This window comes from Notamacropus eugenii, chromosome 7, assembly GCF_028372415.1.
Source record: "Notamacropus eugenii isolate mMacEug1 chromosome 7, mMacEug1.pri_v2, whole genome shotgun sequence".
Taxonomy (NCBI): Eukaryota; Metazoa; Chordata; class Mammalia; order Diprotodontia; family Macropodidae; genus Notamacropus; species Notamacropus eugenii.
In genome coordinates this window covers 26,106,173-26,130,682 of record NC_092878.1, presented here as the reverse complement: position 1 = coordinate 26,130,682, position 24,510 = coordinate 26,106,173, and the positions used below count along the sequence as shown (strand labels likewise).

The 24,510-nt window shown below is 39.9% G+C and overlaps 1 protein-coding gene and 1 pseudogene across 2 annotated transcripts in view; one reads left to right on the top strand and one right to left on the bottom strand.

Moving 5' to 3' along the window:
* BUB1B (BUB1 mitotic checkpoint serine/threonine kinase B) overlaps positions 1-24,510 on the bottom strand; it is a 58,357-nt gene that overhangs the window by 8,620 nt on the left and 25,227 nt on the right. For both annotated transcript variants that reach the window (XM_072624701.1, XM_072624702.1), the window contains exons 11-20: positions 19,072-19,184; positions 17,715-17,803; positions 17,298-17,344; positions 16,277-16,337; positions 16,066-16,171; positions 12,789-13,063; positions 4,770-4,921; positions 4,396-4,536; positions 2,241-2,341; positions 536-697 (exon numbers count right to left, since the gene is read on the bottom strand). In XM_072624701.1, coding sequence (XP_072480802.1) covers positions 536-697; positions 2,241-2,341; positions 4,396-4,536; positions 4,770-4,921; positions 12,789-13,063; positions 16,066-16,171; positions 16,277-16,337; positions 17,298-17,344; positions 17,715-17,803; positions 19,072-19,184 — 1,247 coding nt within the window. The remainder of the gene's footprint in view (positions 1-535; positions 698-2,240; positions 2,342-4,395; positions 4,537-4,769; positions 4,922-12,788; positions 13,064-16,065; positions 16,172-16,276; positions 16,338-17,297; positions 17,345-17,714; positions 17,804-19,071; positions 19,185-24,510) is intronic.
* LOC140514399 (protein unc-50 homolog pseudogene) lies at positions 10,756-11,497 on the top strand (annotated as a pseudogene).

Genomic DNA, 24,510 nt, shown 5'->3' with positions numbered 1-24,510 from the left:
TAAATCACTCAATGCCAAATATACCCCAAGAACTTTGACTTGTCCTGTTTTCTCAACTCTGAATGTTGTTCCACAACCCCACTGGGCTGATAAGATCCTGCCCCATTCTTGAGGTTCAGCATTAATGCCATATCCTTTATCAATTCTCCTTGATCCACCATCCCCTTTCAGTCACTCTCTCAACCCCATCTTTCTTAGGGCTCCCACAATTTCTGTCTGACACAAGAAGTTATCCCTCCATACTAGACTATAAACTCCAGAGGAACATTATACTCGTCTCTGAATCCTTGGCAGCACCTAGTCCAGTAGTAGTTATATGTACAATAAGTGCTAAACAAGTATTAGTTGAATTGAATGAAACCTTTATATCAATCATTTCAGTCACTCATGCTTTTCTGAAGAATGTACATGCCAAACAGAGAAGCTAACCCAATGTTAGACATCCAAGAACCATTATCAAAACCTCAGCAGGTCATATTTCACTACTTGAGAAATATAGTCATATTACACTTTTAAAGAAAGTATTTCAACAAACCCAAAGTGTGAAGCAGTTTATATTCTGGTGCAAAATAATACAGCCATCTTGGTACACATAACAGCTGCAGTCATTACTGAAATTGTGATCAAATTCTCCATCCAGACGCTCTCTTAACTTGAGCATGACATAATAATCCCATGGCACAGGCTGAGAATATACCTGAAAATGATTATTTAAAAATAAAAACCCTGATTGTATTAATTAAATTAAATTCATTGTCCCTGATCTTTCCCTTTGCCCTCTTTCTCTACAGAATGGTGAGTAAGAACAGGGAACACTTCAGATGTCAAACTTTTCCCAACACTGGTTAGTTTTGATGAACTATTTATTGCCCCCCTTTTATTCTGTTATAAGGGATTGCTACAAGTTTTGGGAGAGTGAAGAGAGGTATAAAAACAAAAGATATCAACCAAATTTATTTGAAATACAAACAAATCAGTCTGCCTTAATGGATTCAATTGCAACAATTTTCTCAAGCTCTACGAACAGCTGCAACAAAGAGGTGACTTGGCTAAGTCACATCTATGACAGTTTCACTTTTAAAATGGATTAAATTTTGCAGATTCATTTGGAAAGGCAGACTAAAAAGCTGGTCAAGTGAAATCTTTTAAAATTCTAATGCTAATTATAAAAACTTGGCATTTTAACCACACAAGTCCTGTTCATACACAAAAATCTATTATTTGAACACTTCTATGTCTATAAAGCTACACAGAGGCAGCTTGGTGACAAAATGTGGAGAGACAAGCCTGGAGTCAGGAAGATCTGAATTCAAATCTGGCTCAGAAACTCACTAGCTTGTGACCCTGAGCAAGTCACTTAACCCTGTTTGTTTCAGTTTCCTCATCTTTCAAATGAGCTGGAGAAGGAAAGGGCAAACCACTCTAGTATCTTTGCCAAGAAAATACTAAGAAGGGATCACAAAGAGTTGGATATGACTAAAAACAACTGAACAACAAAAATAGTCACATGTTTGTATGGATGAATTGTAATTATTGGCAGAGTCAACAAAAAACCAAAGGGTGCAGGGGCATCCTAGCTATCTTTACTTCTTAGTCCATAACCCTCGTACTTCTGGGTGTGCTGGGGGTGGATGGAAGGGTAGAGGAAACACTCCTACAGCTTTCCTTTTCCTTGGTATGAAAAGGGAAATTTGATTTCCTTATAAATTGGTCTTTTACCCAATTTAGCCCGTGGCTGGATTACTAAATGGCATTTCCTCCTTTATCACTCCTATAATTGTAGTGAACCTCTTCTGAAATACAGATCTGAGCTAAATTCTTGCAAATTTTCTTCTTTAGATCAGGTAAAGACAGAGTTTCTGTCTTGTTCTCTACTTCCTGGGCTAGTTATAAGAATTTTTTCAAGCTCACAAGAGTCTCTGCCATTGCCAGTTCCAAATTTGATGACTTGCAGCAGAGAGGCCTATATTAGTCTGATGAATTTCACTTTATGTCTAGTTCCTGCTACTCACCTATACTCAGTTCCTGACGCCTACCCATGAATCTCTTAATTCCTGTTATTTGAACCTGGCCTAAACTAATGACTGATTGTCCTATCCATGGACTTCCAGGAAAGGGAATTGTGCAGATTTCTGGAGAACTTAAAAGTATCAAGTACCTATATGGTCACTGATGTCAGATAAATTGATCCACATAAAATATTTAAGATGAAGCTGAGAATACATTTATTTTATTCCTACCTTTATTGCAGTTAACTTCTCAGAGTCACTTGGAACTACCCAAAATATCCTGTAATCTTCACCAATTAAATTTTCCTGTTTGATGCAGTAATCCTCATTACCTGTTAAGAAATTTTTTTTACTCTTATGAATTATGAAATTTTACTTTTATGAATTCCTACACTTAGTCTTAATTCCTGGCTTAAGAGCATGAAATATTACCACATTCACATCAAATGGCATTTAGAATAACTTTCAAAATAATTTTTAATAGTGTTTTTTACACAATTACATGTTAAGACAATTTTTAGCATTCATTTTTACAAGATTTTGAGTACCACATTTTTCTCCCTTCCCTCCCTCTTCCTAAGATTGTAGGCAGTTTGATACAGGTTACACATGTACTATCATGTAAAACATTTCCATATTTGTCACAGTTGTGAAAGAAGAAACAGATCAAGAGAAAAAAACCACACAGATTGAAGCATATTTTTTCATTTACTTTATTCTTTTTTGTGTTTTGACCTGATAGTTCTGTAAGTTGGCTATGAAGTTCCTTAGAGTTTTTATTTTAGGATCTCTTTCCTAAGGTGACTGGTAGATTCTTTCGATGCCTATTTTGCCCTCTTCTCTGGTTACAGGATATCAGGACAGTTTTCCTTGAAAATGTCTTGTAAGATGCAATCCTCTTGATTATAGCTTTCAGGTAATCTAATGATTCTGATATTGTGTCTCCTGATCTATTCCCCAGGTCAGTTCTTTTTCCAATGAGGTTTTTAAAATTTTCTTCTATTTTTTCACACTTTTAAATTTGTTTTGATTCTTGATGTCTCACAGAGTCATTAGTTTCCACTTGCCCAATTCTAACTTTTAAGCAGTTGTTTTCCTCAGTTGGCTTTTGTACTTCCTTTTCCATTTGATCAATTGTACTTTTTAAGGAGTTGTTTTCTTCGGTGGATTTTTGTATCTCCTTTTCCATTTAATTCTACTTTTTAAGCAGTTTTCTTTTTCCAAGCTGTGGACTCTTTTCATAATTCTCTTACATCACTCTCATTACTTTCCCCAGTTTTTCTTCTGCTTCTCTTATATGACTTTTAAGCTGCTATTTGAGCTCTTCCATGAGTTCTTTATGGGCTTGAGAGCACTTCCTATTTTTCTTTGCAGTTTTGCCTATTGGTGTTGACAGTGCTGTCCTCTTCTGAGTTTGTGTCCTGATCTTCCTGTCACCATAAAAAGTTTCTATGGTCAGTCTATTGTTCCTGCTTGTGTGTGTGTGTGTATGTGTGTGTGTGACTCACCTTTTTTGGCTTTATTCCTTTCTTTTAAATTTGAGCTCTGCTCCCTGGGTGGAAGGGGCACTGTCTCAGGTTTCTTGTGCCAGGGGTTACAGGCCCTAGATGTTTACCTGGTCCTGCACTGATGTTGCCCTGAGGCCCACAGGGGACCCTCATGTCTGGTGCTGTGCTGAGGGGGTGGGTGGCATGGGTGGCTGGAACTTCTGGAGGTCATAGGGATCTGGCAGCTGAACTGGGGATCCTGGTGTCTGGCATGTGGTGAGGGGGGTGGGGTGTTTCTGCATTTCTCTGGGGCTAAAGGCTCTACCTATTCCTTGGCTTGTTGAGGCACATGGAGGTTCCTGGTGTTGGCGTTTGCCTGCTCTACCTCACTGGGGCTCAGGATCTCTCGCTGGTTTGCTGGGACACTTCCTGTCCTGGACCGTGTTCCCCTTTTATCCAAGTGAGACAGACCTTTCCTGCCGATCTTCCAAGTTTCTTGGGCTAAAAGACTGTTTTTGCTGATTTTTTGTTTTTTGCCCATCTTTTTGCTGATTCTGTGGTTCCGGGATTTGTTTTGGGGGACTGTTTTATGCTTGTTTGGAGATGAATATGGGAGAATTACGGTGATTCACTATTTACTCTGCCATCTTGGCTCCCGAAAGTCCAAGAGACATAGTTTCTGATTAATTCATCAAAATAATTTGTTTTAATCAAAAAAAGCTCATTGAACAAATGACTTCATGTTGTTGACAAAGCCCTGGTTCACCAATACTTATATCTCTGTAACAGTCTTTTTCCTGCCCAGGAACTTTTAAGCTATTTGCCACAGCACCCAAGTGTTTAGATACCTAACCACCTCCAAGTGTTAAAAAGGGATGGATGCTTTCAATGGCACTTACCTAACTCAATCTCTTTTTCCACTTCTAACTCAGGCATGGATCTCTCTTCTAAATAGAATTCTGGAGAGGTTTTTAACTCTGGCAGTGAGTCCAGCAGTTGCCTGCGCTGCTGTAAGCACCAGGGTGAGAGAGAAGAATTATCTGCAGGGGCAGAAGTGAAAGTGTTACCCAATAAACCTGAACTTAAAAGAGAAATTTCAAATGAAGAACCTAACAGTATGTGACCCATACTTATTTAACAAAGTCATTTTCAAGATTAAATCAGGGCCATTCTATATACGTTAGATGTTTCCGGGTTCATGGTTATTTCTCCAAAACATATGCCAGAACTGACTGAGATAGGTAAGTTTTTACTAGGCACAAGAATCACTTACTCAAAGAATGAATGATGCTCTCATCATTAGTAAGTTCCAGTTTCTCAGGAATCTGAAGGTATTTAGTTGAGGAAATACTTGTAATTGAGGTGGCAGAAGAGCCTGAGAACCCAGAAGAGCAGGTATTTTCTTGACTGTTTTCCACAATTGGGCTGAAAGAACCATAGGTGAGTCAACCTCCAGCAAAAGCAATGAATGTTAATTCTTTTTCATCTAACTGAAATTCATTAGCTAAAACAGAGGGAAGGATTAAGCTGTAAGTTCAAATTGTTGTTTTTCAACACTATCCCAGCAGCTAGATGGTGCAGTGGATAGAGCACCAGTGCAAGAGTCAGGAGGACCTGTCTTCAAATCTCACTTCAGACACTTGACACTCACTAGCTATGAGACCTTGAGAAAGTCACTTAACCCCAACTGCCTCATCCTGGGTCATCTCCAGTCATCCTGATGAATATCTGGTCACTGGATTCAGATGGCTCTGGAGGAGAAGTGAGGTTGGTGACCTGCACAGCCCTCCCTCACTCAGAACAAAGTCAAGTGCAAGTCATATCATTATTTCCCTGATAGCATGGCCTTCTTTGGCGACGAAGGATGAACACACAACAAGTTATTATTGTTTTTTTTAGCAACATAAATAATTTCCAGATATAAACCCTCTATATCCTCTTCCAGTGAAACTTCCCTTATGACAAAGAAAAATAGCTAAGAAAAACCAACTAACAAAGCAACCAACCCTTAGCACCTAACCCCTAACCTCTGCAGGGGAAGAGAAAGGGACTTCACATCCTTTATCTCAGACTAAGTTTACACATCATCCAGCTATACTTTAGTAGGAATTTCTTTTTACATTATTGGAGCTGTAGGTGCTGTTTTTCCAATTGTGTTTACTTCACTCTGTATCCACTTACACAAATCTTCCCATTTTTCTCTCAATGCCTCATAATCTTAACTTCTTAAGGCCCAATCCAACTGACTTGTAGTTGGATTCTGAATGAACAGCATCACTTAGTCATTTTAACATGACAAGCAAACTGGGTTTTTGAAGCATTCAACTGCATTTATGGATCTTGCTGATATAAAACACTGCACTGAACCATATATCTGCTTCTATCATGTGTGACTGCTCAGACTCTTTTTTCTTCTGCTCTTTCTCCTCATTTGATTTCTCACTCTTTTAGGGGTTAGGAGGTCAGAAGGTGAAGGCCTTTATTGCAGTAAGCCTTCTGAAGCAGTTCAGCTACAAGGGCAGAAGAGATATAACATAAGGCAATCGTTAGTGGAGATGGAAGGATCAAGTAAGGGTTTTTTGAGGCTGGGATAACCATGGGCATGTTGGAGGCAGAAGGGAAGAAGCCCTAGACAGAGAGATCAAAAACAAGTGACAGGGAAGGATAACATGTCCTTTGTTGCCCACTCTCTGATCAGCTTCCTGCAATGTGACTTTCAGTTCCATCTCTTTCACTAAAACTGCTCTTTCTAAAGTTAAGTTACTACCTCATTGCTGTATACAGCAAGTTTTCCATCTCCTCCTTCCTGACTTTTCCTTAGGTTCTGATATGTTGACCAAGTCCTTAAACTGTATACTTTATCTTCTCTTAAAGAGAAATAGCCCCTCACAGGTCTGTCCTTGATTTTCTTTTCTCCCTATTCTACTCCTAAGCAATCTCCTTCACTCTGACGGCTTCAGTTATTACTTCTGCACCTCCAACTGTCTACAGAACATCACCCTGATGGCCACCTGGTGTCTCTAACTCAGCAAGTCCAGAATTGTACTTTTCTGACTTCAATATTCTTATCACCTTATGAAATCTTACCCTTTTGACTCTTTTCTGTTTCTCACTTCTTATGTCCAACTGATAACCAAGTCCTGTTTGTTTTACTTGCACAGCATCTCTCATCCACCCTCTCCTCTCTATTCTCACTGCAAACATCCTAACACAGTTCCTCATTACTTTCCCAAACTATTTCAACAGACCTGTAAGAAGTCTTCCTAGTTTTTACTCTAATGCATTCATCATGCCATTGTCAGACTAAACATAAACAGACATAATCACATCACCCCTCTGCTCACTAGAAAAAGCACTGAATATTAGAAGACAGACACAGTAATGCACTATTGGAGCTCTGAAATGATCCAACCATTTTAGAAAGCAATTGGGAACTACACCCCAGATGTTGCTAAACTATGCAAACCCTTTGATCCAGCCATGGCACTACACTAAGCATATGTTCTCAAAGAGATAAAAGACAACATGGCAACACTTTTTGTTGTAGAAAAAAATTGAGAAGTAAGAAGGTGCCCATCAATTAGAAAATGGTTAAATAAAAAATGGCATATAGACGTAATAGATTACACTGCACTAATGACGAAAGGGATAGATTCAGATAAACCTGAAAGAACTAATATAAAAATGATGCAAAGTGAAGTAAACAGAACCAGAAGAAAACAATGTATGCAGCCACTGAAACATTGCTAAAAAAATAACTCTGAAAGACAAAATAAGTCCCCTGATAAATACAATGGCCAATCACGTCTCCAGGGGACCTACTCATTTCCTGAAAGGTGATGGACTAAAGGTACAGATGGACTAAAGATACACATTTTCAGACAGGGCTAATGTGTAGATTTGTTTTGTTTGATTATATTTTTTGTAACAGAGGAAGGGTTGGGGGTAGACATAAGACTTGGGGGGAAAGTGAGAATGGTAATAATATAGTCATGCAAAAAAGTTAAAAAAAAAAAAGAAATGTCATTGAAGCATTTTTTAAAATGAACTAAAGGAAGATCAGAAAAAATACCCCCCAGGGTAGGCAGGACAGTTTTAAAAACTAAGGCGTTAAATTTGCATATACTTTAAATACATGATCTTAAGTAACACCCAAACTCTGGCCTGACATTCCACGTCCTCCACAGTCTGGTTCTGCTCCCACCTGTTCAGCCACATTCCTCCCCTCTGCTCACTCTGCATTCCAGTCCAGCTGGATTATCCTTTCTCCAAGAACATGTCCTGTCACCCTCTTCTCCACGCCACTGCTGTTCTCTGTGTCTCCAACTTATTCCCTCCTCCTTTTGCTGCTGACTTGGACATCCTGAGCTCACTTCATCTCTTAGCTGGCTCTGGACAGCCAACCACATGCATCAACTTCAGACCCAGCCAGCGACACCCTCACCATCTGTTGACTGCTCCCCAATGGACCTTTAATTAGGAACTTAATAAATGTTTGTTGAATGAATAATGCCTGATTTCTCAGAACCTCAAACCTATTCAGCTCCCCTGGCTCAAGGCTTTGATTCCTGTTTTCCCTTTCTCCCCGCCTTGGTAACGTTTTCTTTCTAGTACCTTAGAGGAACGCCTATTCCAGTGTCAAAGTGCTGCCTTCCCCCCAGATCTGCTCCTGGTACAGAGAAAATGTGATGAGGAAACTCCTTCTACTAATGGCAATTACTCAGACAATCAATAAACATTTATCACACCCCAGCTCAGGGCCAAGCTGTGCTGAGCGCTCTGGGAGGCTGGTGTCACCTTCTTTGCTATTGACCTACCTTACCTTCAGTCGAGGGTGACAACTGTTTTTCAGTATCTCACATTAGTATGGCCTCTTACCACAGCTTCAAGGTTCCCTAACTTGCCCCTAGCTCCTAGACAAGAAGACTACAAGGCGCCCCACTCTAAGCCAGCTTTTTCTCTCTGGACACCTTCCCTAGTACTTAGCTGCTGACTGTCTCTCTGTACAGATGCGGGCTGGCAAAATGTGCTTACTTTTTCCTTAGATATCTTTATAATTTCCTTAATCTTTTTAAAACTCCTTGTTGGAGTACTTGTGGGAGAACTGGGCTGTTCTAGTCCCACGCATTCTACCACACTGAGCAGTCGCCCTTCACTCTATTTATATAACCAGTCTAACTGCTGAACTGAAAGTTTAACTTTCCCCTAAGCTCCCATGACCACCAAGGAAATCTACTGCCTACTTCTCTAGTTCCTTCTCCTGCTTCAGGTTTATCCAGCTTTAGTCTCCTAGTTTCTCTGACTCTAAAGAACAGGTACAAACAAGGTAGTCTCTGTCTACCACAGAACGTTTCATTAAATTAACCGAATTCAGTCTTACCCTGATACCGAAGTACTAAGTACTAGCAATGCACCAATCTCTCCTAGCTACTTGATGATTACTCTTTGGTACTTAACTCAGGACAATTACTCTAGTTATTAGAAAGCAGTCATTTAAAAGGGTACACAGGAGGCAGCTAGGCCAAAGATACAGAGTGCACACACCAGACACATACAAATAAAGGTTTTTTAAATTGAGTTTTCTTCATATCCCATATAATGCTACCTACCCCACTATCTTAGTGGGTAAGCTCAAGGTGGTAGGTGGGTCTTAGTCTTCAATGCTGCTCAAACTATACCACCGGTCTTTAGCAGTCTTTGTTTATAAAATAAGCATTTGTTCAGCTATTACTAATATATGCCTTCCTCTACTAAAACTATGAAATGAGGTAAGTGCAGCCAGAGATATGAGAGAACAGAGAAAGATGGAGAAATCAGAGGTCCTGGGGAGGATGAAGAACAGGTTAGGGAGAGGAAGGATCAAAGGACAGGAGAGAAGGGAATTCAGACTTCAGGATCAGAGGTCACGATCACGGAGGTGATGATTACGGGTGATGGTGAGGTCTAAGATATGACCTCTTCTTTGCAGGTCTGAGACACAGTGAAAAATGTAAAGTCAGAGGACTTGAAATTGGCAAACTAGGGATTCAAGAGGCCCAGTGGGTCATTAAAATGCATGGGCTAGTGACCTTCAGAACAGAGGAAGAGATAGGTAAGGCATAAAGCATATGTGCATCCAAAGGTAGGAAATGCAGAAGAAAAGGATGAGGTTAAATGAAGACAGTTGATAAGAGAAGCTGTTTTCCAGGGTCTCTTTCTCTTGTTTTTCCCACTTAATGGCTAATCTTGATGTTTACTAAGTAAATGAAAGACTAAAATTTTGATTACATAACTTTTCCTTTAACAATTCAAAGTCCCAACATACATAATTTCATTTACTGACATCATCCCTGAGAAACAAGAGGGACCAAATGATGGATGACTACAAAAGCCTTAGATCACACCCGCACAGAATGAAGGGAATTGGGAAATGCTAAACACAGTGAACACTGAACATCATCACCAGAAATGAAGCTAAGTATGTTCTCGGAAGAAACGACCACATACCAATGTAGGACTCCATTCCACTGACTATTTAGAGCACGGATCTAAATCATTATCAAATTAGAATGACAATAAGGAGATAGGACATGTAATTGAGGTAATGCCAACCTGGCTTACTTAAAAAAGCTTTTAATGCCCTCAAAATGAGGAATTAATAAAAAAAAAAAGCAGACACCAGTACCACGACCACCACGTCCTAAGTGCGAGATAGATATCAAGTGTCAAAAGGAGAAGAAAAGAATCCAGAAACTATCCTAGCCAATAAACACTTGAAGTCATCATCAGATTAAAAGACACTGAAGCTAAGGAGCAACGTCAGTTTTGAACATAATTTGCTCCCAGAATCTTACGGAGGGGCAGCCTGGTGCAGTGGGTGGGGCTGGCCTTGGAGTCAGGAAGATGTATCATTACATCTTTATCTCGGACAGGCATTGTGGAAGGACAAAGAACTAGACCTGGAAGTGAGTAAGAGGAGATGGGGGCTGGACTGCATTTAAGGAAGTGCACAGGGCTCCTGGTCTCGAAACATCATGAGGATCCCCCACGCCTGCTGCGCCCCCTCCCCAAGACTCCTTGAGGCTGGCGGGAAGGTGGGGCAGGGTCATGGCCACCCTCAAGGAGGCTCTGAAGGTGTCACTAATAATGAAGAAGCGACTGGGGTCCTCGGGCATGGTAGTCAGCCTGATGGGGCCTCGGCCTGCAGAGGAGGGAGCTTTATTATTGTGAAGTAACTGTCAACAGCTAGAAACAGAAGGAAATGGCTTTTTTAAAGAAAGATGTTACCAGTCACCTCACTGAATTCCTGATTACAGGGGAATGGTGCCTTGAATTTCAGAGATGCAGCAAGGCACACAGCTGGAGGCTTTTCTGATTCAGGCAGACGGACTTTCAGTTTGGTGCCTGGCAGATGCTCTATCTTTTCACTTCCCCACAAAAAGTTTACAGACGCTTTCCTTACTGAAAACAAACAAAGGATCAGCGGGCACAAGATGATCCTGCTTTCTTGGTGTTGCTGAGTATCTGGCCTGTGTGTCTACTCTAGGATTTGGATTTGTCCTGGTTATGGGATCTTTTGAAACCATAAACCTTCTCCTTCAGGTTGTGTTTACAGACTGTGTAGGTGTTGGCCTTTCAATATCAGCTCTCTGATGTGGTTTGTCTCTAGCAGTACTTAGTGAAGCGACAGAACAGGGACTATGATGGAGAATGGGGATACGCCTCTGATGTTCATTTGAATGCTTTCTATCCTCCACTAGCTATTTTGCATTTTATCCAGCTTCTTTTCATTAACAATGTTATCATGACAGATACATTTATTGGCTACTTTGTTGGAAATACATTATGGTTGATTGCCGTTGGTTATTATATCTATGTAACATTCCTAGGATACAGGGCACTGCCACTCTTGAAAAACACAGTAATTCTTTTGTATCCATGTGCACCTCTCATTCCACTCTATGGATTGTGGGATGGAACTTCACTACACACCGTGCTTTCTACAGTTATGGAGTGAAATAAAAAATGTGACTATCAGCTGTCAACAGGATTGTTAAAGCGGCTGAAATTTCTTGTAAAAAGTGTAAATAAATTTTAATTGCAGATATCTTTTAAAAGTAAAGTTTTTGTGAATTTTTGGAAATATTTACAACTTCATGTTGATTCCACATAGTACATTCTTTAAAACCATAAAATGTGCATTTGTGTAAAAAATATTTTTAAACAAACAAACAAACAAACTGCACCATGTTTTTACTGATGCCAAGCTTCTCCCTGAAACAAGGACGTACCTTTTTAACACCAGTACTCTTACGTTGGCGCCATATACCCAGTCACCTACAAGTCACAGAATACTAGTCTTCAAAGAATTAAAGCTGCTGTTCACTCAAAGTTAAGGAAAAAGCCCAGGACAGGTGAGAACACGTAACCTATGAGGAACTCTTCTCAGGAGAAGCAGCATAAAGGAGAGCTCAGGAGAGAGATGTCAGCTGAGTCCTACAGGAAGGGGAGTGGAGTATGGAGCTTACCCAGAAAATGAGATCAAGAGAAAGGACCCTGCCATGGGGTCTGATACAGCCCCTGTGAAGGATGCAGAGGGGAGCACAGATAAGAATTAGGACAACCAAATATGGATTTGCACACTGTTCGATGGAGCATCCACAATGAGATCACAGACAGAGGCCATTCAGCATACCCACTTCATTTTTAAGAGGAGAAAACCGAGGCCCAGAGAGCTTAAGTGATTTGTCTAAGGTAAATATCATTAATCTGAGCAGATGATACACACGGGCTACAGTGAGGAAAAACTTATACACACTACATAATCAATAATCATCTAACCACTTCAGTTCTCTGTCCAGTGTCCTTTCCATTAGACTTCACTATTTTAAACCACAGGCATTTGAAATCGAACAAAATAAGTATAACTTTAGGGAAATTATTTTGTTAATAATTTCTGGGTAATGCTAGTTCATTTAAAGGTTGAAATCATAATAAAATAGTGACCGTTTAATATTGTTTGGAAAAATGGAAGAGAATCTCTATTTCAATAGTTATTCCAGACCAAACTGGTCCCTCTAACACTTTGGGCTTAACGTTATGACAACGTTACAACAGTCTAGACAGTCATATAAAAAACAAATTAAAAGTCAAATTCTGAATGTAATTTAGAACCACAAAAAAGTTAGAATGTGTACCTGGTATACCTGGCACTCTCAAGATAAGCCATATTCTTGGGAAAATGACAAGTATACATAGAGAGGAAGGAAAGGCATAAATGAGCAAATTCTTGTATATTAAAATCCACAATTACCTCAATTTCTTAGTGCCAAGAGCTTGTCTGTAAGTAACCTCACAAACAGTTTGCTGGTTTATAGAAGTTGTCTTCAACTGTAGGTCTTCCTGTAGAATTCTCTCAGGATTGGCACAGAGGTGCTTCTGTGTTATTATTCCATGAAAAGGAGTTGATACAAAGTGAGCTGCCCTAACAAAGTCACAAGTGTCTTCTGGGTTGGGACATATAGGCATATTTCTAAAACCTGTGATAATGGCATCTTCACTCAGGGGCTCAATTCCAATGAACTCATCCTGAAATATTTAAGAGAGATTTTTATGAGAAATATATTAATCAGTCCATAAAATTTTTTTAAAGGCCTTGGACATGAATAGTAAACTCCTTGAAGAACTTGTGTCATTAAATTGTGCTTATCCTATGTGCATAATCTAAGAAGACTATTATTAGCACCCTCCAGATTGTGGTTTGTTGGTCATCATAAAACTTGAAGCATTATATAAATGAAATGCCAAGCCTGGCATCTCGTTATACAAAAGTATCCCTGAGTTTTTAAAGGCTAACCTGGTTAGAGCACAAGCTTTGACAGGGTCAACCTTGCTAAAAAGCCTTCAAAAATAAATCTAGCAATGAACCATAAACACATCTCAGGCTCAGCTAAATTCACTTAGGCATCACCAAATGACCAGATATTTTAATCATAACAACTCACAAAAACTATTTACCAATGCATAGACAGGTGATGGTATCACTGATGGCTCTCAGTGAGGGAGGTCCTTTTTTACCTATACCAAAGAAATCACAGAACCCTGAAGCATTATAATTAACTCGCCTAAAAAAGGTTTCTGGTAAACCTAATCATCCTCCACTGCTACGTAAGCCTTCCTCTTCCTCTGCAATGCACTTCTGGTGCAGTAAGTTTGGTTCAATAAAATCAAACGGAAAGGGAATGTGGGAGGGGAGGCGGAGAAGTCTAGTAGTAGTGACACTAAGGATTACTAAACTAGGATTTTAAAAGTAACAAAGAAAAGATCTACAATCTTTGTAGATGTATGTATGTTTTATGCAATTACTTTATAAACTTAAATGTGATTTGTGGGAAAAATGTGAATGGATATTTAAATCAAAATCAAACATGCAGAAGTTATGAAAAAAGATAGAAAAATAGATGAAAAAGAATCCTCTCCATCTTTTACCCATCCCAATTCACTTGGGATAAATGTCTTTTTGAATATATCCTACGTCTCTAGCAAAGCTATCTAGAAGAGAATTGCTAATCTTCTTCTAGCGTCTTATTCATTTTTAATCCAATTACCTTCTTCTTTATCCATCTGAGACAGCTGTTACTGTACCAGTGTATAAGCCTTCACTGAAGACACTTTTAGGAGGTTGTCAGACAGAAACAGACTTTGATAGGAGAGCCAAGTCCATCAAAATGGGAAGGAAAAGATAGTGTGAAGTTAGAAGGCACTTTAGGGATCACCTGCTTTTATTCCTACTCCTACTCAATTGCAGGACGCTTTTCTAGATTAACCTCCCCCGCTAAGTAGTCACTTAGCCTTTTGTTTGAATATATACATCTAAGAGCAGACTAATTGATACACTGCAGCCTTACTGTTAGATGGCTCTTCATTAGAAAGTTCTTTATTTTCCCTTCTCATAACTTCAACTCAATTTTGGGCTTCAATGAGAAAAGGAGCAGAAGAACCTCCTTGAGCTAAATAAGGAGAAAGAAATCAGGTAGGTGACTTTAAAAAGGCTTGGTCTAGACAGGCAGGTCAGAGGATAAATCAGAGAATTTTAGGACTATAATCTCCAGGCCTGGACACTGCTCCAGACTCTATTTCTGGGTTAAAAGAAGTTACTAAAAGATTAAGCAGAATTTAAGAGGACTCGGGAAGAGGACATCTTCCTAAAGAGGAAGATGAAGAAGGAAAAGGTATTTAGCAAAATGAGGCAAATTAAGTAAGAAAAGGTATGTGGAACAAATGGAGAATAAAGGAAATGGATAGGCTGGATTATTGGGGTGGGGTAAACTGAGGAAACACAGGGAGTTGGTGAAAGGCAGAAGGGGAAAAGGAGTGTGGCTGTGGAGCTGGAGAGTCTAAGGAAAGGAAATTGAGTGGGGTTATTAAGCTATTAAGAGGAGATAATTGACTATAACTTTTTAACTAGGTATTTAGGGTTGAGGTAACCAACCACAAATAATTTAAAATCATAAAAACAAAAAACTAAGGCTGCAAATCCCAACTAGGCTGGAGATCTTGACAGGCTAAAGCCCTAAACTGAATCTAGTAAGATGAAATTCAGAAGGGATAAAGGTAAAATCTTATAGCTGGATAACAAAAAAATCCACTTCACAAATACAGAATCGAAATATATATGGTTAAATAGCATGTTCTGATAAAGATTTTACTGAACTACAATACGAAATAATGCAAAAGCAGTGTAATGTGGTAGCAAAAAAAAAAAATGCAATTTTGAGCCACATTAATAGAAGCATGGTTTCTAGGAATAGGAAGGTAATAGGCCCATTGTCCTCTGTCCTTGACAGACCTCACTTGGAGTATTATGTTCAGTTCTGGGTGACACAGTTTAAAAGGTCATTGATAAGCTAGAGAATCTGTCGAGAAGAGGGCAACAAAGTTGACAAATGGACCTGGAGTCCATGCCATACAAGAAAATGGGGATAGTCAGCCTGGAGAAAATGATGAGGGGGGGAAGGGGGGGGAGAGAGCTGCATTCAAAGTATTTGAAAGGCTGTCAGGTGAAGAAGGGATGGGCCAAACCAGGTGCAATGGATGGCAATGGCAAGAAGGGAATTTAAGTTTGATATCGTGAAAAGCTTCCTGACAATGAGAACGTCCATAGTGCAGGAGTCTTCACAAAGACGAAGAATTCTTTCTACATTAGATTAGGTGATGCTGAAGTACCTTCCAGCTCTCAAATCCTATTCATTTCCTCTCTATCTGATACCTGCCTTAGGTGATCATTGCTCCGCTTCTGCCCTCAGGAAGACCAAAGAATAATAATTTTTTCCAGATGACAGAAGTTCAAATATTTGAAGATACTGATTATGTCACCCATTCTCTACTACACACACACACACACACACACACACACACACACACACACACACACACACACACACACACGTATGTATGTATGGAGAGATAGATGGATGTACAGTTCATACCCCATTTTACCTGGGGTTCATAATGTGGTGTGAATCCAATCTCATACATTTTCAAGTCTAGTCAGCATTTTTGGTCGTTTATTTAAGGATAATGCTACTTACACCAACTTCTAGAGGAATCTCTTCCTTTGGGGTCATGTCTTCTGAGGATGTTAGAACAGCAAAGGCTCTTCGTTGGCCTGATGCCCGCAGAGGTTCTGCAGGAAGACTTAAGAGAAACACACTCTCTGTTCAGTATATTTCTTTCAGAGTTGTAACACTTACCCCCAATTGAGTGTCACATAAGTATGACTATTTTTGAAGCAAATCAAACCTGATGTTCTGGTTTTCTGAAGGAACAGATTCATCAAAAATGGAGAATGGTAGGACAGGACCTATAGAACAAGACAGATTGAGTCACAAACTAATTTTTAACATAAACATAATTCTTCTCTTAAGTCAGCATCCCACAAGAATTTGGTTCATAATTTCTTTAGTACTCCTTTAACACAATTTGAAAATGAAATGTAATTTTTATATAAGTTACAATAAGCAAAAGCACCAAGTCAAATTATATCTTTGTTTTTCCTCTGTTTTCTTGTAAAGCACTCCAAATCCCACCTATGACCTGGACTGCTGAACACCACTGAAGGCTCCAGCTCAACTATCTAGCAACTCTCTTGGCAGATGCTTTTTTGGAATTAAATCAGGTTTACTTTAATGAAAGTTTGGGTGCACCCATAACATGCCAAACCTGTGGCTCCAGATCCTTCACTCTGCTCTGCTCTATCTGGTACTATATTCCAAAGCTGCCATGAGGACATTCATCTCTCCTCCCCTCCCCCCCAATCAGTTACAAATATTGACAGACAGAAATATAGGAACTCCTACAGTATAGCCTTGGTTATCCACATCAATGAGCCTGATGTGATTAGAACACACAGGGCAAACATGAGAGAGATCCCGGATGACCAGAGAAGCAATGTCCTTGCAAAAGAGTAGTTGGATTTTTCCCTCCTAGCTATTATTCTAACTTCTTTACCATATTCTCAACTACTTTTTCCTCAAGACCAAAAAGGTTTTCATTTTGTAAAGAGGGCAACAAATGTAGGAAGAAAAGTAATGCACACTGTTGACCTCATAGAAAATCTATGTGAAGGTTAAACCATTAATACACTCCCTTTAAACAACAAGATTTTAGAGGCTTCCAGGGGCATCAAGCCAATATAAAAGGGCTTCTTTTCCACTCCTTGTATCATAATCAAGAACCTTTATGTTAACTATTCATTACTATTCATGCATTTTCCCCCTTGCCCACAAAATGTCCTTTTTATTAATTTCTGAACAGTGCTTACCTTTAGAAGATAGTTCCTTCCAAGTGTTTTCTACAAGTGAAGTTTCCCTGTTAAGAAGTTTACATTTTAAAACACCATACTTAGACTTTAAAATAGAACTGTGCTTTTTATGAGGCTCAAAAAGTTATACGAATTCCTCCTTAGTTTATCTAATTTCCAAGACAATGAAACTATTCTAAATCTGTGACCCTCCAAGCCCTTCAAAAAAGTAGGAGTGTACCCTTTCCTCCCCTCAGATCTACTCTACATTCAAGATACTGGAAATACATAAAAAACACTAACCTGTTCTAGGGAAAAAAATGCAGATATTAAGTCATGAGTAGAGAGCCACTTATATTTCAAAATGCTCTTCTGTGTCCCCCTTTCCATTAAGGAAGCATTGGTCCTACCTAAAATAAGAGCTCAGTGAACACAGACCTGAAAAGAACCTCCTCTCTTGGTACGTCCTGAAGCCTGGACGCACATCCTCCATCAGCTATCTCTCTTGTAGGCATACTTTCTTCAGGCTGTCAACATTAAACAAATGACATCAACGAGTCACCACACTCTAGGAACATACACTATGTACTTTCAGAAATTCGTGTTTTCTTGAAAAGCAGTCTTGAGAAGAATTAAAAGTTCTGAGTTCTCTGCTGTTACCCTGCTGAAATGTAACCAGCTCTCATGTTACATCATCTTACTACCTCTTTTCCTTTGTAGATGGCCATGCACATGCTATACAACAGGGGTTCTTTACCTTTTTTTATCAGGGACCCCTTCTGTTAGTTGGATGAAAACTACAGACTCCTCAGAAAAATGTTTTAAAATGCACAAAATAAAATACATAGTCTAACCAAGGAGACCACTTGTATTAGAATACAAACTGACTGGAAAGCTGGGATCACAAGCCATTTAGCAACAGGGATGTCAGCAAGGTATAAGTAATTTCAGAGTAGTGATAAGCAGAAATACTATTTCCAGCTACGGCCACCCTTCACAACTTGAGCCCCTTCCTACCTTTCCAGTCTTCTTATAGGATGTGTCCTCTGAATACTCACTCTATAATCCAGAAACCCTGGTCTCTCCTTGCTGTTCCTCAAACATAAACCTCCATTTCCCCATTTAGTTCCTTTTTACCATCTGTTCCCCATTATCTCTGCCTCATGATTTCCCTGACTTCTTTCAAGTCTGGCTCAAATCCTATCTTCTTCAGGAAGTCTTTCTGGTCCCTCCTGATGCTAGTGCCTTCCACCTGAGATCACCACTAATCTGCCATGTGTATATTGTATGGACACAGCTATTTGTATTTTGTCTTCTATTCAAATGTGAGCTCCTTTCTTTTTTATTGTGTGCCTACATATTTACTATGGGCAGGCCACTGTAAACATGTTTAAAAAAGGCTTGTTAAAATCTGCAACAACTGCAGTATGATATGAAAATATCTATCATTTCTATTGGTGATGAAGTCACAAGTTCTACTAATACTAGCATAAACAACCAAAAATGCTTAGAAATCCAGATTACAGCAGGCTGAACTTTTTCAGAAAATCTTATTTTACTAGAATGTGAATAAAGTACAGTGAGAGCCTATGCCAAAATCAAACACCAAAATAATGGCTCTGAGTTCACCTGGAATATCAACTCATACTACATACTCGATGTCCCTTAGCTTTTCCTCTTCAATAATGCATTCTTAACTATGTGAAAACTAATGATCCCAAAAGGCAAAATGTCAGCACCCCTTCAAACTCAATGTCTGAACCAATCTGCTACTGCTGGTATCCAAGAAATTCACCTGATCACACGGCCTTCCTTGTTGGCTTGTCTGGATTTCCTTTAGCATCTTCTCCATCTCCTCGATCTGCTTCCGCATTTCTGCTCTTTTCTGTGCCCCAGTTAGCAGCTCAGCTGGAGACAAGGAAGTCTCATGAGACATAACACCTCTTAACAACCCCCATGTTCTTTCACCCTTAAACTGTCTTTAAACTCACCATTCTAGTTTGATTCCAATATTATATCAACCAATCAACATGCATTCATTAAGGACTTCCTATGTTCCAGAGACTGTGGTAGGAACTTGGGTGGGAGGCACAAAGACAAAAATGAAACAATCCTTGCTCTAAAGGAGATTATCTTCTTTTGGGGGAAAATGGGGCATATATACCACACACATACAAAATAAATGCAAGGTAATTTGTGGGGAAAGACACTAGCAGCTGGAAATAACTAGGAAAGGCTTCATACAGAAGGTGATACTTGAATTGAATCTTGAAGAAGACTAGAGAATCTAAGAGGTAGAGGTGAAGAGGAAGCACATTCTGAGGAGGAGGGAGAGTGTGCCATGTGTGACATCAACAAGTCCAGGTGCCTAGAAGGTTAAAGTACATGAGAAGGAACATGTAATAAGAAATACTGCCTTTTCTGTTTTTACATAACTCCTTCTTGTGGCCCTAGTCTCATGTATTCTTCATATATCTAACCCAGCATCACCAAGGGCCTGTTGGATGCTTTGAACTTCACACATCCCATAGGCTTCTTTAAATTATTACCTTCATAACAGAACTCATTGTCTTTACTTTCCCCCTTTCCAAATACTCCTGTTACTGTCAAGGGCACCATCATCTCTTTCCTCACCCAGACCTGAAATCTCTGTGTCATCCTAGATTCCTCTCTTTCCCCCCCACATATACAATAAGCTGCCAAGCAACTAGGTGGTACAGTGGATAGGGCACCAGTGCAGGAGTCAGGAGGACCTGAGTTCAAATCCCACCTCAAACACTTGACACTCACTAGCTGTGTGACCTTGGGCAAGTCACTTAACCCCAATTGCCTCATCCTGGGCCATCTCCAGTCATCCTGATGAATATCTGGTCACTAGATTCAGATGGCTCTGGAGGAGAAGTGAGGCTGGTGACCTGCACAGCCCTCCCTCCCTCAGAACAAAGTCAAGTGCAAGCCATGTCCTCATGCCTCTGATGGCATGGTCTTCTTCGGCAACGAAGGATAAACACAGACACACAGTCAGTTGCCAAATCTTGTCATGTCCTGCCCTGGTTCTCTCTCTCACATCTATATTCTCTTCTTCCTATTCACATAGCTATCATCCTCACTGGGGTCTTTATCATTCTTTGCAGTGGTCTTCTTTTTTTAATTGATCTTTTGTTTTTGTATCAACTAAATTTCTTCCTGCCTCCTTTCCTCTCACCCCTCCCAAAGAATCACCCCACAACAAAATTGTTATAAAGAGGAAAAGAAAAAAAGCAGCAAAATCAACACATCAAAAAAAAAAAAATCTGATAATAAATGCAATGTTCTGCACTCATGGAATCCCCACCAAAGAGATGACAGTGGTGGTGAGCTGGGGAGATTTATCTTTTCATATGTCCTCTTTGAGGCTATTTCAATAGCCTTCTAATAAGATTCCCTGTTTCAAGGTACTCCTTCTCCAATCTTTCTACCACTTAACAGCCAAAGTAATTTTCCTAAAGCATTGGTCTGTCAGTGTCACTCTCTTCTATTCAGTGAACCCCAATGGTTCAGGTTTTATTCAGAATTTAAAGCTCTTCACAACGTCCCCCTTCCCATCTTTCCAATCTCTTAATGCAGAACTCCCTGCCACGTATTTAAAGGCCCACCCATACCACTTACTATACCTCACAAAGCTTTACCTTCTTTGTGTTTCTGCATGGGTTTTCCAACATACCTGGAATATTCTCTTAAACTCTACCCTTTAAAATCCCTGGCTTCCTTGAAGATTCAGCTCAGATACCACCTTCTCTAGGAGGCTTTTTCCAACTCTCCAGCACTTACAGCATCTTCTTCATAAGGCTGCCCTCCCCTCCATCTCTCTTGTACTTATCTTTTATGGATAGATTTATACATGTGTTGTGTCCTCAGAAGAATGTAAACTCCTTGAAGGCAAGGATTTTTGCTTTTTCCTTGTGTAGCCATTGCTTAGCACAGTACCAGGTACAAAGTAAATGCTTAATAAATGTTTTTTGACTGATGTCTTTATATTAAAAATTATAATAAACAACTACCAATAGTCGAGTTGAATAGTTGTCTACAACAAACTAAAAAAATTACTTTACCGCAGGATTTACAAGGATAGAAACTATATAAAGGGGGAAATGAAGTATAGATTACATATAAAGTCTAATATAGGGCATAAGTCTGTATCTTTCAGCTGGTTATCAAATTCAGCCTGCTCCCCAATCCCAAACCTAGGTCACTTTCTTCATAGCTGAGAAGACCAAAATTCAAATTCTAGGTGGCTTCTATAACCACAGTCCAGTTCAGACGTTTTCTAAGCATCCCCTAGCCACTAAGGAAACAGCAATTTATCATTTCAATTTCATCAAATACACATTAGGTGTTCACTACACACCAAACACTCTGCTAGGCTCTAGGAAAGAATACAAAGTTTAGAAAAGGAGTGCCATCTAAAAATACAAAGTTTATCTAAGGCTATTTGGGGATAAATACTTAACAGAATACTATATGACAAGTCCACTGAAGAAGTACAATTCCAAGTGCTTTATGAAGTAGTGACTAGAGGCAGTTATTGACTTGGGGTAGGTGGGAAGCAGAAGAGGAACTGGCCGGTTCATAGAGGTACAGAAAAGGAGAAACTCAAAGCATAGCAAGAGAAAGCACAGGAGATCCCAGGCACAAGGAACAGTCTGTGCAAAGGTATGGAGGTAGAAAGATGCAGAACTTATTTAAGGAACAAGTTCATCAAAGCAACTACCTCTTTCATAGAAAATAGTCATGGCTTTGAGAACATAATTTTTGTTTTGAAAAAGATAACCAGATCCAATATAGCTAAGTTGTCATGTTCAGGAACAGAGAACAGATGAAAAGGTTAACAAGAGTATTTGAAGTTAAAAGTTAAAGGACTGTGATAAATTTCCATTGTCAAAGAATTAATCCAATAATTTGTCAGTCAACAAATAATTATCAAACATCTACTGTGTGTATTATTACACTGTACAAAGTGTCATCATGGAAAGTAGAACCTGGGATCTCATTGTTCTACAATTAGCTTAGACATTTTTACAATACAGTTTTACTATAACAGTCATAGTGAGAAACCACAGACAAATATTTTAAAATTAGGTGGCGTTGGGGGGCGGAGCCAAGATGGCGGAGTAGAAAGACCCACAACCCATAGAATGGCTACAGGGAAGTAACTCACGGCGAATTCCGCACCCAGAGGCCACGGAACATTGGAGCGAGGGAGATTTCGGTTCCAGAGAGACCTGCAAACCTCTCGCGGGGGGTCTTTCGCGCTGCGGACTGGGCGCCGGGACTGGGAGCTGAGTGCAGCCCTGCAGCGGCCACGGCACCGAGAGGAAAAGATCCGAGCAGGCTTCACAGACAGGATCTCCAGCGGCCACACAAGTCTCTCCACCCACAGGTAACAGGGGTGGGTGAGAGAGTCTCTTTGGCGGGTCGAGAGGGGAGTGGGGTGCCCCCATAATTCAGGCCCCCCCCGGGAGGTAGAAGCTGAGAGGCGGCTGCAGACAGGGGCTCCCCAAGCGGGCGGGAGCCTGAATCCATTGTGGAAGGTCTGTGCATAAACCCCCTGAGGGAACTGAGCCTGAGAGGTGGCCCTGCCCCGACCTCAGCACCAGAACATAATCTCATACTGAATAGCAGCCCTGCCCCCGCCAAAAGCCCTGAGACTGGAAGCAGCATTTGAATCTCACACCCAAAACGCTGAGGTGGGTGTGAGGAGAATATTCAGAGGTCAAGTCACTGGCTGGGAAAATGCCCAGAAAAGGGAAAAGAAATAAGACTATAGAAGGTTACTTTCTTGGCGAACAGGCATTTCCTCCCTTCCTTTCTGATGAGGAAGAACAATGCTTACCATCAGGCAAAGACACAGAAATCAAGGCTTCTGTGTCCCAGCCCACCCAATGGGCTCAGGCCATGGAAGAGCTCAAAAAGAATTTTGAAAATCAAGTTAGAGAGGTGGAGGAAAAGCTGGGAAGAGAAATGAGAGACATGAAGTCAAGCATGAACAGCAGATCAGCTCCCTGCTAAGGGAGACCCAAAAAAATGTTGCAGAAATTAACACCTTGAAAACTAGCCTAACTCAATTGGCAAAAGAGGTTCAAAAAGCCAATGAGGAGAAGAATGCTTTCAAAAGCAGAATTAGCCAAATGGAAAAGGAGATTCAAAAGCTCACTGAAGAAAATAGTTCTTTCAAAATTAGAATGGCACAGATGGAGGCTAATGACTTTATGCAAAACCAAGAAATCACAGAACAAAGAGAGAAGAATGGAAAAATGGAAGATAATGTGAAATATCTCATTGGAAAAACAACAGACCTGGAAAATAGATCCAGGAGAGACAATTTAAAAATTATGGGACTACCTGAAAGCCATGATCAAAAGAAGAGCCTAGACATCATCTTTCATGAAATTATCAAGGAAAACTGCCCTGAGATTCTAGAACCACAGGGCAAAATAAATATTCAAGGAATCCACAGAACACCGCCTGAAAGAGATCCAAAAAGAGAAACTCCTAGGAACATTGTGGCCAAATTCCAGAGTTCCCAGGTCAAGGAGAAAATACTGCAGGCAGCTAGAAAGAAACAATTCAAGTATTATGGAAATACAATCAGGATAACACAAGATCTAGCAGCCTCTACATTAAGGGATCGAAGGGCATGGAATAGGATATTCCAGAAGTCAAAGGAACTAGGACTAAAACCAAGAATCACCTACCCAGCAAAACTGACTATAATACTTCAGGGGAAAAAATGGTCTTTCAATGAAATAGAGGATTTTCAAGTATTCTTGATGAAAAGACCAGAGCTGAAAAGAAAATTTGACTTTCAAACACAAGAATGAAGAGAACCATGAAAAGGTGAACAGCAAAGTGAAGTCATAAGGGACTTACTAAAGCTGAACTGTTTACATTACTACATGGAAAGACAATATTTGTAACTCTTGAAACATTTCAGTATCTGGGTACTGGGTGGGATTACACATGCACACACGCTCACATACATAGAGACAGAGTGCACAGAGTGAATTGAATAGGATGGGATCATATCTTAAAAAAAAAAATGAAATCAAGCAGTGAGAGAGAAATATATTGGGAGGAGAAAGGGAGAAATTGAATGGGGCAAATTATCTCTCATAAAAGAGGCAATCAAAAGACTCATTAGTGGAGGGATAAAGAGGGGAGGTGAGAGAAAAACATGAAGTCTACTCTCATCACA